Source organism: Pyrus communis, chromosome 6 (assembly GCF_041283825.1).
Source record: "Pyrus communis isolate YQ-2024b chromosome 6, ASM4128382v1, whole genome shotgun sequence".
Taxonomy (NCBI): domain Eukaryota; kingdom Viridiplantae; phylum Streptophyta; class Magnoliopsida; order Rosales; family Rosaceae; genus Pyrus; species Pyrus communis.
The window spans coordinates 20,228,727-20,245,073 of record NC_142570.1 but is presented as its reverse complement, the minus strand read 5'-3'; the positions used below and the strand labels follow the sequence as shown (position 1 = coordinate 20,245,073).

The window sequence follows — 16,347 nt, the reverse complement described above, 5'->3', positions numbered from 1 at the left end:
TGATATCGTCTTCCGTCTTTCTCCTGGACTTTTTTCTGTTTTGTGTTGATTTATTTTAGTTTTTGTGAGTTCTGTTGCTGTACTTTGTGTTTAAGGCTTTGCCCTGTTTTTGGTGATTATGCTCATTTAATTACGAAGCGACTACAAATTTCAAGTTCGAGTTCCCTACTAAACTAATTAGAAAGAGAATGAAATCTGTTCAAATGTTAAAAAGGACAGTCTTAGTGACTGGATGCTGTAGAGAAAATATCTCGAGCCAATGTCAGAGTACCAGGTGCATGGTACTAAGATAGTCATATCATTCTCCCGGGTAAAGCTCCAAGGACGGGCCTCCGACGAAAGTGTATGTTCCATTGGGCCATTTTCTCCAACCTCGACTGTTTATGACATTCGTTTTCAGACTTGTTCCCTGTTGTAGGTCAACCTCTCTTAGCTTCCCAAACAAAATGAAACACCCTATTCATTTGAATGCAATTTTTTCTCTAGCCTGGTAGCCCCAAGGAACGTCACTGTTCTGCAGCCGGAGACTAATTCGTCCCAAATGGGTGAACCCATGAAAATCCGAATTTGTCAGTCCACATTTCAATCGCTTCTGCAGCCGATGGAATGACAAGGGGAGGTGATATTCACACATCCTTTTTAGCTTCTTACATACCCCTCTTTATTTTTGGTCATCGGATTGAATACATCAAATGGAAACAACAGACAAGGTTATCGTTTTTCTTATTTGAGTAAAGAAGAGTTATCGAAAGTGTTGTAAACCATTAAGCAACATGTGAAGATATTTTTATAGATTAACTTATGAAACAACTTACAGATTCAATGGCGACGAGTAGCTTCGGGAACAACCCTTTTTTCCTGTAACTCTCTTGGGTTGCAACCAAGGGCATCTCTGCCATCCTTGTTCCGTGTATCCTATACAAGCATGAGGTGATCATAAGCAAGTAAAAAAGGATGCTCTTAGTTAATCATGTAATATTGTAACAGTCCTTCTACAGTGCGGTTAAATGCACTTTCAGTCAATTACCAACGACATATAGGCAATTATAAGTTTGCAGTGTCAAAACTATTGTAGACACATCGACAACATGTTTGCATTTGGGAAATTTTTTCTTATTTAACTGCATGGAAATTTCAATATTGTAATATATATGTGCATGCTTATGACAGACGCATGAACATATATAGTAGCGTACTTATGGTCGCCGCGGAGATAACTTCATCATCCTTCTCCAGGACAGCAGTATAAAAACCTCTGAAATTTATCCGGGGCAAACTTGATCTCAAAAAGAAATAAGGATGGTTGTCCATGAAAATAAAATGAGATTAATTCATGGTAAGTGACTAATAATGGCTATGAAGTTCTGTGCCTACGTACCCCCAACTGTATACGATGCTCTCAAGAACATTTATGCCCGATGGTCTGTCTATGATGGTCTCAAAACATTGGTCCATCATGCCCCATGTCACTGAAATCTTAGAATTGCATTCTTCTTTCTTATGTAAATCTTCAAGAGTTTCGTTCGAGCTTCTATCTCCGTGTTGGAGAAGTGTCCAAGAATATCCGTCGTCTAAGTCATTCTTTCTCCCGACCATCTTCTCCAATTCCTCAACAATCTTGTACAAAAGTTTTGTCAGAACTTTTGCACCACAAGAAGTTGATAAATTGAACAAATTTAAGAGAGAATATTAAGGAGGGTTTCAAGATAAAAATAATAATTCTACATAACTCTCGGCACGCTTCACTACAGAATGATGAAGTAGATATGTCTAATCCATGTTAACAAATCAAATGATCTACACACAACACAAGTTAGATGAGCTAGCCGCTTCAGGAAAGAGCTGAAATTTGCAACAAAACCGACTCCTAAGAATGAAGAAACATACATTTTTTCTCACATAAGAACATATGAGGAGGTTCTCATCATTAAGAATTCCACAGTTTTTGCAGACATTGACACAATTTGGACGGTGCCATTCACCCTCAGGATAACTCTGCAATTGGACAGTTGATAGGAAGCAAACAAGTTATTCTTGTATAAAGGAATATGGTCTGAAAATTCAAATGATTGAAATAAAACAGACGCAAAATCGTCTCACCGCCAATTGCAAGCGTGTCGGTGAAAAGTGGACAGACATTTCTCACAGTAAAGCAATAATTCTCCAAAAAGGAGGAGTAGGGCATTCAAAATATGAAGAAGAAACCAATGACATAAACGGAAGGGTGTATACTCTTGATTGAATATATATAGCAGATTTTTTCTCTTGATATGTAAGTTAAAACATGAAGAAACCAACAAGTAAACACAAGAGAATATACTCTTGATTGAAGAGAAGAATCTCTCTTAATACGTAAGTTCACACAACAAGCAGGTTAACATATAAAGAAATCATGTGATGTAAAAATAAGGACAAGGGTATACACTCACAATTGACGAGCTGATTTTGTCTCAATACTAAGTGCAAGGGGATATGCTTCAGATTGAAGAGTTGATTCTCAATAGGTAAGCCAACATATGAAGAAATCAAGTGTCATAAACACAAGAAGATATATCCTCAATCTTAAGAGCAAATTTTCTCTCAACACGTAAACTATTAGTACATAAAGAAATATAAATACAAGTATATACTTCTGATTGAACGATTGAAGGGCAAATTCTCTCTCAATATTTGACCTATATAAATGGAGAAAGTTTTCTTGAAGGTGCTAGTGGCATAAACTTTGATAAAGTGGGCAAATAGTATGGCAACATGACATGCGGCTTTGACAAGAAGATGCAATCGTGAACTTGCTATGATGCCACAAAAGTCAATTTCTCTTCTTTCTTTCTTTTTTTATTTGGTTTTGTAGGTTTGTAGCATGAAAGGTCAAAATCCTTTAGTTATTTTACAAATTGGATGGACCGATGGAGACCAAAACAGGGTTAGATTTTGTTGTCTTCAAAAAATGTAATGTTGATTTTATTTACAGCATGAAAAGTCCAATCCCAACAAATCAAGCACGCGCAGTCATTTTTGTCTTTGGATTTTCGGGCCGGCTGGAAGTCATTAAATTGAAATTGGTACCGCAGCCCTACCTCTATCTGGCACTCTAGAAGGGATTTGCGACCTGCCACATGCAGAATGTGTGCACAAGGGCTCTTCAAATTACTTCCAGCATGGACCTCAAAATCCCATACAGTGAAAACCTTGTCGTGGCATTGGCAATGACTACCAGCCCTTGTTATTTTCCCACCTGAGACTGTTTCCTATAAAGGACAGTATCCCATTCCCTAATCTTTTCATGGTCAATCAACCATGACACAGTATTGTTCTTTTATTATTACTAATATTTTCTCGCACATCAACCGCGAGTTAGGGCGAATACCACCCAGATATTATCTCGTCCATCTATAGTTCGCTTGTGCTTGGACACTTTGCTTACGATGACTTCGTTTTGGCCTTACCAACGGAGAACTCCCACCTGAGCTTGCAGCTGCACTTTGACCAATCTTCTTGTTTCTTCTATTTCTCAGCTCGGACACCATTTTCTTCTAAGTTTTGAAATAGTATTTCTGATCTTGAGTGGCAAAAAATAAAGGGTCATTTTGGTTGTGATCCCTAATCAACCTAATTGTTAGACTGAAAGCTTGTTTGTTTACATATATTGATTGAGGTCCTTAACATCATTTAAGAGATTTTACTCATGCATTTATGCATTTAATGTCCTACAAAATATGAAATTTAAACAAATTCAATTAATATTTTTAAAATATAATAAATACTTAAAATAAATATTGCAGTGATATTGTTCTTCACAAAATTATAGCAAGAAAATAATGTACCCACATAATTAGTAACATATTTTAAAAAATAACGACTGATAGATTTTAAAACATAAAATAAATATATATAATTAGCATGGGTAGATTTAGCAAAAATAAAATAAATACATATAGTTATAGTAAACTAACTACCGACATAATTAATATATTACCCTTTCTTACAATCCCACCTATTTCTAACATGATCCATACAAATACCTTACAACAACCAATCACCATATGTCAACCGATCACCACATGTACACTATAGTTATTACTCGCCCCTCAAACTAAGCGTAGTACTGTCGAGCTTAGTTTGTTGCAATGGTGTTGGAGGTCCTAAACCAAGGTGTCTGCAATGCTTGAGAAACACTGGACTTTGTAGACCTTTGGTAAAGACATCTGCGACTTGACCTTCTGTTGGAATGTAATGCACACTTATATCTTCCTTTTGTACTTTTTCTCGAACAAAGTGGTAATCCGTGTCAAGATGTTTAATCTTGGAATGGAACACAAGATTGGAACTTAATGCCAAAGCTAATAGATTGTCACAATGAATTGAAGGTGGTTTTGATAAGAACTTATGAATGTCTTTGAACACATATCGGATCCAAAACACGTCAGCTTCACAATGAGCTAATGCTTTGTATTCAACTTCTGTTGAACTTCTCAAAACAGTTGGTTGCTTCTTTGATTGTCATGAGATTTGATTGGATCCCAGATATACTACAAAACCTGAAATAAACCTTCCAATGTTGATATTTACTGCCCAATCAGAGTCTGAATAGGCAGTAACTTGAAATTCTGGGCTCTTTGTATAGTGTAACCCCTAGTTGATGGTCCCTTGTACATACCTAAGTATTCTTTTTCACTAAGTGAAAGTGAGCATCTGTGGGTTGAGTCATATATTGACATACCATATTAACAAAGTGTGCAAGATCTAGTCTTGTAAAAGTAAGGTATTGGAGAGCTCCCACAATACTCCTATAGTAACTCAGATCAGATAATAAACTTCCTTCATCTACAAGTATCTGAGTGTGAGGTTTGGATGAAGTTGATGTTGGTTTGCAGGTTTCCATACCAGCTTTCTTTAATAGGTCTTTAGCATACTTTGACGATGTATGAACAAAGATCCGTCAACATTTTATTGAACATGTAAACCAAGAAAATAAGTGAGTTGTCCCATGTCCTTAAGATCAAACACATCTACCAGGTTATTAATCACTTCCTGAATTTTAGTTGGACTTGACCCAGTGAGGATTATATCATCAACATAGAGCAGAAGTAGAATAATATCACCATTATCATCTTTAACAAACAAACTTGTGTCTGAAAGTGATGCTTGAAAACCAAGAGTTGGAAGATAACTAGTGAACTTTGAATTTCATGCCCTTGGGGCTTGTTTCAACCCATAAAGTGACTTTACCAACCTGCAAACATGAGTTGGTTGTTCAAGATCCACAAATCCTTGAGGCTACTTCATATAAACTTTTTCCTTAAGGTCCCTTTGTAAAAATGCATTCTTAATGTCAAGTTGTCTTAAAGACCAACTAAACTATGCTGCCAATGCAAGTATAAGTCGAACTGTGGTATGTTTGACCACTAGACTAAATGTCTTAGAATAATCAAGACCTTGTTCCTGAGTACACCCTTATGCAACCAATTGAGCTTTAAATCTTGATTTAGAACCATCTGGGTTCTTTTTAACCTTATAAACCCACTTACTCCCAATGACAGTTCTATTAGATGAAGGTGGTACCAAAAGTCATGTGCCTTGTGCTTTTAAAACATTGAATTCCTCATGCATAGCTATTTGCCATTCAACTTTATTGGAATCACATTTGAAGGTTTTAGGCTCTTCTACATCAGTTATATCAGCCAAGAAGAAAAAACCAGCATAAGATTGATCTAATACTTGATTATCAGAAAATGTATCCATAGTTGCAATGATGATAGTTCAGGTAGTAATGCCAGAAAGCTAGCATAATTTTTCCTTGTAATTGCACCTATTTGTAGTCTAGTTTGCATACCATGATTTCTCAGCCCAGAATGAACTGAACTAGTATTACAAAGAGAAGTAGAGAATGGAAGAACTAACTCTAGCTGTGCAGGATCTAGGATAGGGAGCAAATGAGTTGTATTATTTGGAGTGGAAAGAGTATAGCCAAAAGATGATGTTGAGTCTTGAGTTTAAGAACCAAATGTTGATGATCTGTCATGAACCTGAGAGCTTGATGTTGATGAACTGTCAAAACCCTAAAGGCAATATTGATGTTAATCATTTACCCTAGATAAATGTGAGCCAGACTAATTTGAACCAGAAATTTCTGATGGTGCAAATGAAGGTATTGTAGAGTTTGATCAAGGAACTGGGTGATCTACATGTCTTGTGTTTAATTGGCTTTGTGAAATTGGAATTGTAACAAGAATTTGTGGGGAATGCTAAGGTTCTTGACTACCTGATGTCATCACAAATTGTGATTTACACAGTTTACCATGGAAGCTAGATTCATCAAATACCACATGTCTAGAAATAATACATTTCCTAATGTGTATGTTAAAGCAGATAACACCTTTATACCTCATTGACTATCCCAGAAAAATACACATATCAGACATAGGTTGTAGCGTATTTGCATTATATGGTCTAAACCAAGAAAAGACTGCATAACCAAAAATCTTCAAAGATTGCAATTCCAGGGCTTTTTTATACATCAATAGATAAGGAGAACTCATTGAAAGTGTTTTGCAAGGCATCCTATTGATTAAGAACACTAAATATGCACAAGTAAAATACTAAAATTCAGATGACAAACCAACAGCATTAAGCAAGGTGATTGCAGTTTCAATTGCGTGTTTGTGTTTTCTCTCTACCAATCCGTTTTGTTGTGGAGTGTAGGGGTACGAGATTAACTGAATAACACCTTTTCTTGCAAGAAAAAAAGTAAAGCTTTTACTAATATACTTCCCTCCTCTATCTGTTTGCAAAGACTTAATATGTATCCCAAACTGTGTAAGAACAAAATTATAAAATCTCACAAAAACTGCAAATACATTTGATTTATTGCTCATGGAAAAAAATCCACACATATCTGGTGTATTCATCAATCAATGTTACATAGTATCTATATCCCTCTAATGATGTCAAAGGAGCAGGACCCCAAATATCAATGTGTACTTTTTCAAATGGAGATGTACATATAGCTGATCTAGATAGAAATGGGACTCCAGACATCTTTCCTTGGATACATGAAATACAAGCACTATCGTTGTTTTCTATACAAGGTGTAACACTAGATTGTTGTAACATTGATGATAAAATTTCAGGAGAAGGGTGCCCCAACCTCTGGTGCTAGAAATCCGACTTTATTACTTTGCCTACATAAGCTGCGAGGAATGATATAGAAAATCAATTTCCTTAATGAGCATGCTTGGCAAAGTGTGCTTGTAGGCACAATATCCTTACTTCAGATAAGGAGATGCGTTGTAGCATCATTGTTCAACCTAAGTGTCCCAAAAGGTCGTGCCAAAGTAAGTAAACTGCTCAATCACCAAGCCCCAGGCCAGCCACCTGTGGTGTATTCCCAGTTGGGAGATAACCCATTGGCCTCAAATCAAAGCTTCAGGCTCATTTTTGGAGGTGGTGCAAAGATATTTCACTCTATTTTCTTCAATGGTTTCTTTTATGATCATTGCCATCTCGAATATCCTTAAAAACTCAACGTTAGAGAGAATTTAAGGTCCCTTAAATGGTGATTCGGGACAATTCATACAACGAGAAGGGTGCCAATGCTCTTAATCAGGTTGGATAAACCTGAAGTCGTTGTTAGAGATGTGATTTAGGTGTAAAGTTAGTGTGCGTAGTACGCATTCATCCAGACAACTAACTTTCCCACATTCCTACCTAATCACGTGTTTAATTGAATCGGTCACATGTATTAAGAAACATGATTCAATTAACTCATATTCAAGGACAAAATTAATAAGATTATCCATAAGTAAAACATACACCAAACTTGAATCCAAGAACATGGAAAAATGTTCATGAAGTAAATGGTTTACTAAGGGGATTCGGCCAACAAGGCCATCCATGTCAAAATTCTGCTTTTCTAACAATGTTCGATGGAGCAAAATGAATCTCACATATTGACTATGAGAATGGTACTCCTCAACAACATTGGTAGGGGCACGAGCAGGTGCATAACCAATGATCTATTCCATCAAGACAGAAGTAGATGCTGCAGGGTTAAAGTTTGGGAATACTATCCCTTATTCTTGAAGTTTTAGGTCTTAGGTACCAAGGATCATGCTTCGGGCATGATGCCACACCTTGGCAGGCCCTGATTCTACCATATGTTGTAAAAACAAACACAAAATTGGATTGTGAGAGAGTATGCCATTCGGTGTATCCTTGTCAAAGCAGTGATCACCATTCGATTGGCTTTGACTGAATTGGGTCCATACCTTTCTCTCACATTTGTGGTAGTAATCAGATCTGAGAATTTGGTGAACTTCCGCTTTCTACACTGCTGCTTCAAGAGCTAGTTAGAAACATGGAAAGACGAGAAAAGTATTCTCCAGTCAAAATTTGATCGGATTTATAAATTTCAGAATTGTACTCATTCATGGACGTAATCATGGTGTGCTTCGGGCAATATGTCACATGATCACACGATCTATAGGAACAAGCCAAAGAGCCATGGAATCCTCGTTTAGGAGGTATTTCCATGGATAATGCTTCGAGCATAAGTCTTCGAATGAAGATCATGGCGGAGGCTTATTCAGCTCTTCCTTGCCATTGTTAGCTTCAATGGTTTCTCAGCTTCTTAATAGTCAAGTGGAGATTCACGTCTTGTACCCCACATGAAGTGGTTTCTATTAGAAACGTCCAAATCAGGAAAATCGAACTTGTTACGGTATGACAATCCACTGAATGGAGGGAACAAGATTGTGATTGGTGCTATGGGAAGGAATCATCCATAAGCATCAAAGTTAGAACATTCGGATTCTAAAACCTGGTTTTCATGAAAAACGTCGGGTTTTCATAGGTGTATTGTTTTAAGAAAACTTCGGGTTTCAAAGGCACTAAATTTGAAACTACAGGTTCAATTTAGTTTATGAACGTTTAGTTCATAAAAGAGAGGTTCCTGCAAGAACACAGAATGCAATATGTTGATTTAAGTGTAGTGGATTTGAGGTTCTTTGAGAACTCAAGTGTGAGCGCTTCGGGAGTACGAAAGGATGTCGACGGTTCAAAGAAAAGAAATAAAGTATTGAATCGTTAATGTCCAAAAGTGATCTTCAGGTCAATAATTTTAGATTCATTATCAGATTAATAGACTACAGGTCACTTTTAATTAATTCAATAGATCGAGACCATTCGGGGTTGATCGTAGAAGCAAAAATAATAATAACATTCGGGTTAAAATTATTTAAAATGCCAAAAATAGCATTGGGTCGAAAAAAGGATGCAGCCCAACACACTTTGGTTGGTTGCAATACATGGCCCTGTAAAAATTTGCAGGCCTTTAGTTTCGGGTCATGGCTACAAAGCAAGGGTGGGCCACGGCTGAGATAAACAGCCCATCAAAGCAGGAAGAAAAAAACTTGGCTTCTTTTGGGCTTGGGCAAGGCTGCAGTGCAGCCCAGCGTACAAAGCAAGCTACAAACTTGCAATTGAAAATGGGTCGGGCTGGAGGAAGGCCCAGTAGCGCAAAGGCTACTGGCGATGGACTGAGGTGCGAGAAGCCCAACACATTTGCTGGCTTCTGGAATTGACAGGGAGCTTGAAGCCCGTGCACCAGTGCACCCAAGTTGCAAGCTTGATCAATTTAAGCCTAAAAAAACACAGTCTAGTCGCATCCCTAATTGCTTCTAATTTCTTTCGATTCTTTGACTCACAAATTCCACATAGCATAATTGAATAATGCATGAAACAAATATATATATTGACAAATATATGAAACATATACAATATATATATCGGAAGGTAAATATAAATGTAGGGGGTTCATGCATCATGTGGAACGTTTTCATGCTTCATGGTTGTTTCAAATATCTTACTTTATTTTAAGCGTACCTGATTGGCAGAAAACGATAAAAGCCTTTGAATTTGTAGAAGTTCCTTCTCGGAAAGCCGGAATTGCATCTTCAATGGGTTGTATCACGTTCAACAAAGAAAAAATAAATTGAATCAATAGCATGTAGATCAATTCAATAAAAAAATAAATTAATCATAAAAAGAATGATTAAAACGTAATACTCTCCTGATTGAAGAATAAACTCTCTTTAGTGTAGCGTCAAGAGCGTGCTAATAACGTGTTGTAAGTATAATTTACTGAACAATTATGGAGGCCATAAAGAGAGAGAAAGGTGCGGCAATAGTAGAGAGAAGAGAGTGATGTGTAATTGTGGGTGTGTGTTATTCCACCCCATTATGCCTTTATTTATAGTAGCAGGGAAGGTTAATTTCCTTACCCTTTAGGATTACAACATTTAATTGGTAATCTACTCCTAATAGGAATATAAGATACATTCTCATATCTACTAGGCTTTACACAATCACATTCTTATTCCTATAGGAATGCAACACATTAGGTATTATTTATATTTAATTTTAAAATGATTTATGACCGTACGATGTACAATGAACGGTCACGATCACGAAATCCCTAGGATCCTAGGAAAAGGATTTGACGAGGATCCTTTTCCCTTAATTAATAACCATGAAGCCTTCAGATAAGTTTTTGTGGTGATAAAAATGCAAAAAGGTAGTTGAGAGATTTTTTTTTTTTTAAGGAAAACTAATGAAAATTGTTTGAAAATTTTGGGTTTTAACAATAAGGACAAAATAAAGAATAAAGTGAATAGTATGAGTATTGACTTTTTAGTGTAAAAATATGATTTTTCGTTAAAATGAACAGTACCGGAAGCTTTTCGTTAAAGTTCTATTTTTTTTATGCCTTTCAATTATAAGTTACACTATTGAGATATTGACTAGCAATTATACGAAATTTTATGATCAAAATTGTTTCAATTAAATTAAAGCAAGTTAAAGTTTCATTATAAAACTAATTGGTAATAAGAAGTAGCTCACACTCTTATAAACCCTTGTAAGATTTCTCCTTTCACCGATGTGGGACTTTTTTACCTTCACATCCTCACACACCCCCTCACGCAGGGGCAAACCCATTAAGGGACAAGGGGGATCAGCTGACGCTCCAAGCTCTGGTAAATTACCACGGATGACTTTAGTGCTTCCCTTTTGAAGGTTGGAGTTGTTCTTCATATATGCCCTCCAACTATTTGATAAAATGCCTCAATAAAGAGTTGTTCTTCTTATTATTATTATTTTAAAATATTATATGGTCAAAGTGACGTAATTTTGAATCAGGTTACTTTATAAAAAAAAATTAATAAAACGACAAGCTGTAGCTTTAAAAAAACAAAAAAAAAAAAAAAAACCAGACCACAGGTTGCAGCAAGTCCCAAACACAGTTACATCTCCTATTCTCGAATCCCAATCCCACCAAACTCAATCCTAACGCCCAAAGTCCTAACACCTCGCATTGACTTTCTTTGTAATTTCATCATTGTTTGTTCGTTTGTTTTTTTGTACTCTGGTTTTGAACTCAATATCAGAGACGCAATCATATACTTTCAATCACCATGGCCACTGTGGCTAAATCCACCAGTGACCCCACTTCACTAAATTCGTCAATCCAACACAAAGGAACATATTTTATGCAGGTATTGTGCTTATGACTCATTCTGTACTTAAATGGGATTAAATCCCCATTTATTTTCTGGGCTTGTACGATAAATGATTTCAAACTTATTTGCATGCTTGACAAAGCTTCATGTAAGACAGAAATTACAGAAAGTATATACATGCAATGCAGTTCGCATGTTTAAATTACATTAAATGTTTGGTTTATGATGCATCAATATCCTCTTCTGAAGGGTCCTGATTTAAGTCAATGAAAGGCGGCCTTTCATATCTATGTTGATGGTGCTCATTTTGAACTACATCAACTTCCATGGCTGCAAAAGAAAAGCAAGAACAGATTAGAGGATGAACTTCATTACTTTATACAGTAAATTACTTCGTATGTCTGTTTGTGTAGTGGATGTGTGTGTATGTATGAGAGATAGAGAGACCTGCAGTATCTGCTTCCTGAGCATCCAACAAGCTTTTCTGTAGCCTGACAGCCTTCGGAAACATCAATGTGTTTGCAGAGACTATTTTCTTCTGCAGGGAACTCTTTATGTGGCAAAAATTAAATTTTTTAGTCCACATATCAACTACTTCTGTAGAAGCCGGAATGACCAGGTTTTCCACCTTTAAAGAGGAAAGGGCCTGAAAATAAAATCAGTACGAGGTTTGCTTAAGAAAACTAGGTCCATGACAATCACCAAGGAAAGGAAGGTTAACTAACATATAATCACAACGTCAAGATGTAAGGAACTTGTATATCTATCTACTTGTGAAACCACTTACAGATTCAATACAGACTAGAAGCTTCCGAAGCGCTCCTTGTTGCCTATACTTCGTTTGGGTTGCCACAAAGGGCATCTCTGCCATCTTCTTTCCATGTATTCTGTAGAAACATAAAGAATGATGTTCTTGTTCAAAATCATGTAAAACTATGAGTTAATATATATATCCATATGAGTGTGTATATATGCATCTTCGTCACACATGCATGAACAGTACCTTATAGATGCTGCAGAGATGATTTCATCATCCTTCTCCAGGATAGCAGTATAAAAACCTTGGAAATTTATTCGACTCAAATTGGACCTGAGAAAAGAAAGGATTTTACAGGCAAAACATATAGAACATCTGGAATTTAGTCATAAGGTGATGGTAAATGAATATTCACACTTCTTACCCATTTACTTGAAAAAAGGAACCAAAAGAATGAGATGATTAAGAACTTCTGTGCTTACCCCCGACTGTATATTACACTCTGAACCACATTGGTTCTAGTATAGCGGTCGATTATGGTCTCAAAGCATTGGTCCATAAGAATCCCTGCTACTGCAATCTTGGAATTGCATTCTAATTTTTTGTGCAAACTTTCAGCAGGACCTCCCAAACTTATATCTTCTCTCTTCAGAAGAGCCCAAGAATATCCCTCGTCCAAATGATTGGTGATCCCAGCTATCAACTCCAATTTATCAAAAACCTGTTACAGAAGATCATTTACACAAAATTTGATAAATGAATAAATCTCAGGATGCACTTGCTTTGCAATTGTTGCACTTGTTCAAAGACATTAATAGATTAAACATAATTCTCAAACAAAATTATGAGTGAGAAAGTTTCGAGGTATCTAAAATATACTAACGTGCGTACCTCACTGCAGCTCTCACCACAAAATGATGAACTTGAGCGATTGAGATCTATTTCATTTGGCACAGAGCAATTCCAATGAACTAGCATAAAAGTTCATTATTGTTAAGTAATGGCTATAAATTGTCTCTCATTTTGAAAGATTCACAATGCAAAAGCTAAGAAACAAATTATATGACAGTCAGGAAGTATAAACTTACATTTCTTCTCACACAGCGAACATATGAGGAACTTCCCGTCATCAGTTTCACAATGTTCGCAGATGCAGTAGGGACAAAACCATGCTCCTTCGGGAACACTCTGCAATTAAAAAGTTGAAGGAAATTGTAAAATAGAACCTTGGTCGTAAAAGATTGATGAAAAGATATAATAAAAGTCTCTCACCTCCATGTTCATGCATGAGGGATGGCATGCCGACGGACATTTTTCACAGCATATCAAATCTCCTCCATCTGCGCATATCATACATGAATCGTCGTTTTGGTCTGCTGCCATTGTTCGGTGCTTGATACGATTGAATCCAAATTGTGGTGCAGATTCAATGTGTTCTAGCCATGCCTCCTTCAAGCATTGTTGGAGGGATTTTCCATTGCTCTTGACCATCATGTGTTCGTAAGGCCTTCTCAAGTCACTTTTAGCATGTACCTCAAAATCCCACACCGTAACAATTTTGTAGCAGCAAGTGCACAAAATACCACCCCTTGTTATGAATCCAATCAATTCTGTCTGACCCGTATAGAAGACTGGCGAATTATCCTCAATCATATGTAGGTCAATCAACCATGATAAAATAGTTCTCTTATCCTCAAAATTATCTCTCCTGTGTCTTGATGATCCAGCACGATCTCTATTTGAAGATTGAGCTCGTGCTTTTGTCCTAGGCACACTACTCTTTCGAGGGCGACTTTGTTTTGGCCTATGCAACTGTAAATTCCCAGTTGAGCATGCAGTGAGCCCGGCCATTTCTGCCATTTGTTCAACATCAGTTGGATATCTTCTAGCACTTGAGGGCTTTCTTGTGTACTCAGGGTCAACAGAAATATCTGCTCCAGTTTCATATTCCGACTCTGAGCTGCTGCAGAAACTCGGATAGACCAAATTTTCTTTTCTCTCTCTCAGCTTGTACACCATTGTTTTAGACCAGCAATATTCCCCTTTTGTAATTTTGGTCTGGAGGAAAGAAAAGAAAAGCTTAAGAAAGAAACAATGAAAGAAATATATGCATAGATAACCATATAATCTGCAGGTTGATTTTTATTTGTTTCCATTCCTATTAATGGACTCCGTTTTCTCCTTAATTTTTATTCACAATTCACACTTATGTAATTGAATAAGCATAAAACTCAACAGCTAGCATTGAACAGGTATAGTCTGAGTAACTGTCAAAAGATATACAGGACTGGACAGTTACAAACACCCCCCCCCCCCTCCTTCCTCTCTATCTAGTATTAAAAGACTGCTTAATTGTATTATGACACGGAATACTTGGAGTTAACAGATGACGACTTGTTGCAAAACCGAGCTCAGTGGTGTTCTAGGATTCATACAGACAACCCCACTTAGTGGGATAAGGCTGTGTTGTTGTTATCAACTCAAACTTATGATGATCAACTGGCAAAGGATTTTCACCAGAGTGTAAGCAGCCTTGAAGTAGAGAAGAAGCCGCCGTCTCCATCCAAGTTACAAACGAAACAGATATTATCAGAGCAAATTTAGCTAAAGATTGAGAAGTACATGCTTCACAACTAGGAACGTACTAGACTGAAAAAGTAAGATTAATGGAATTATAATTGTATTCTTGACTCCGGGTCCGACCACCATTTCAGTATATTAATTCGACAGTGTGATCCATATCCGATAAATGATCGATCAACAATCAAAATACAGATCAAGAGTACTATCCAATATATCCAATCTCCTTTCAACCACATAACATATATGATATATAGATTGCCAAATTTAATTCCAATTCCTGAGTATGGTATGGAAAAATATTAAGCAGATTCGGATGTTAATGAAGGTCAATCTAATCCTAATCACATCACAGTAGAGAATAGCGAAAGCACAATCATCACTTATGCACTAAGAAACTTTTTACTGCTAACCACCACTTTTGTGCAGTATATATAATTTCTTTAGTTCTAATAACCACTCCCTAAAATTATCTAATATTTCATTTTCTTTTTTCCCTCCCAAAATTGATTTTGACTGTTAAGTCCTTAAGACCAAATAGAAAACAAATATTAAGATATATAATGAAACTATAAAATCAAATTTGTTGCAAAAAAATTATAAAATTAAAATAAATTCTATGGTTATGCACTTTAGTGTGGGTTCCATCCCCACCAATTTTCCTCCCTCTAAAAATATAAAATTAAAAATAATAATAATATAACCGAAGCAAAAAAAAAAAATATATATATATATATATATATTATATAATAACAAAAATCAAGGAAATTTGTTTAACAATTTTACCACTAACATTTATCTTAGATCATGTCTAAAATAAAATCAAAACTTTTACTTGTGAGATTTTTGCTTTAATCGTGAAAATCTAAACTCAAGAGACAACAAGGGGAACAATGAAGTAAATCAATCTTGAATCTTCTCAGGTCTATGAAAAATCAAAATGTAAAAGGGAGAAAGCATTACCTAAAATAGCTCAGAAAAAGACGTTACTCAAGATCCTCTGATCTCTTTCTTATCGGCGTCTCAAATGTGAAGCAATGATAACTACTAAAGTTCGATGGAACGGGGAGACCTACACCAACAGGGACGGCAGTCAGCCGATTCCTCTGTAGTCATCAACTTGTCTAAAACATAAAGTTAGGACATCCTAAACATCTCGATTTCAAACTTTCAGATCTGAATATGCGATGGAAATTTCTAAAGGAAAAAAAATAAAAACTAAATTGCCCTTTAATGGTGGTGGGAAGAAATGGTAAGTGGAAACGGCTAGAGACTTGTTTCAGGGAATACTGAAACACTGGGCAAAACTACGAAATTGCATGCAACTAGAGCCTAGTAAATGTCACATTTTAAAGACTTGGAAAAATGAAAAGTGTAAGGGATTTGGATCCTCTCCTGAGCAAAAGAGACGAAGCCTCTTGATGCAAATACATAGGCCGTTGGATTTTGATCCAACGGCTACAATTATTATAACTTTTAGAGGGGCTCCCTGTT

At 36.4% G+C, this 16,347-nt stretch overlaps 1 protein-coding gene across 1 annotated transcript; it reads right to left on the bottom strand.

Annotated features, from left to right (window-relative positions):
- Nucleotides 1-11,624: 11,624 nt before the first annotated feature.
- Nucleotides 11,625-14,292, bottom strand: LOC137709947 (increased DNA methylation 1-like). The gene is made up of 8 exons (XM_068448922.2): nucleotides 13,546-14,292; nucleotides 13,362-13,461; nucleotides 13,165-13,244; nucleotides 12,756-12,994; nucleotides 12,520-12,606; nucleotides 12,304-12,403; nucleotides 11,964-12,162; nucleotides 11,625-11,846 (listed from the first exon to the last, which is right to left on the bottom strand). The coding sequence occupies exons 1-8, from the start codon at nucleotides 14,290-14,292 to the stop codon at nucleotides 11,737-11,739; spliced, it is 1,662 nt and encodes a 553-aa protein (XP_068305023.2). The 3' UTR covers nucleotides 11,625-11,736.
- Between the last annotated feature and the right edge of the window lie 2,055 nt (nucleotides 14,293-16,347).

Excerpts from the sequence above, each read along its gene's own strand:
- LOC137709947 (XM_068448922.2), bottom strand. The coding sequence starts at position 14,292 with ATGGTGTACAAGCTGAGAGAGAGAAAAGAAAATTTGGTCTATCCGAGT. Across the intron at positions 13,245-13,361 it reads TTCGCTGTGTGAGAAGAAAT|TTCATTGGAATTGCTCTGTG; the intron begins GTAAGTTTATAC and ends CTTTTATGCTAG. Across the intron at positions 12,163-12,303 it reads TTCTAGTCTGTATTGAATCT|GCCCTTTCCTCTTTAAAGGT; the intron begins GTAAGTGGTTTC and ends TTTTATTTTCAG.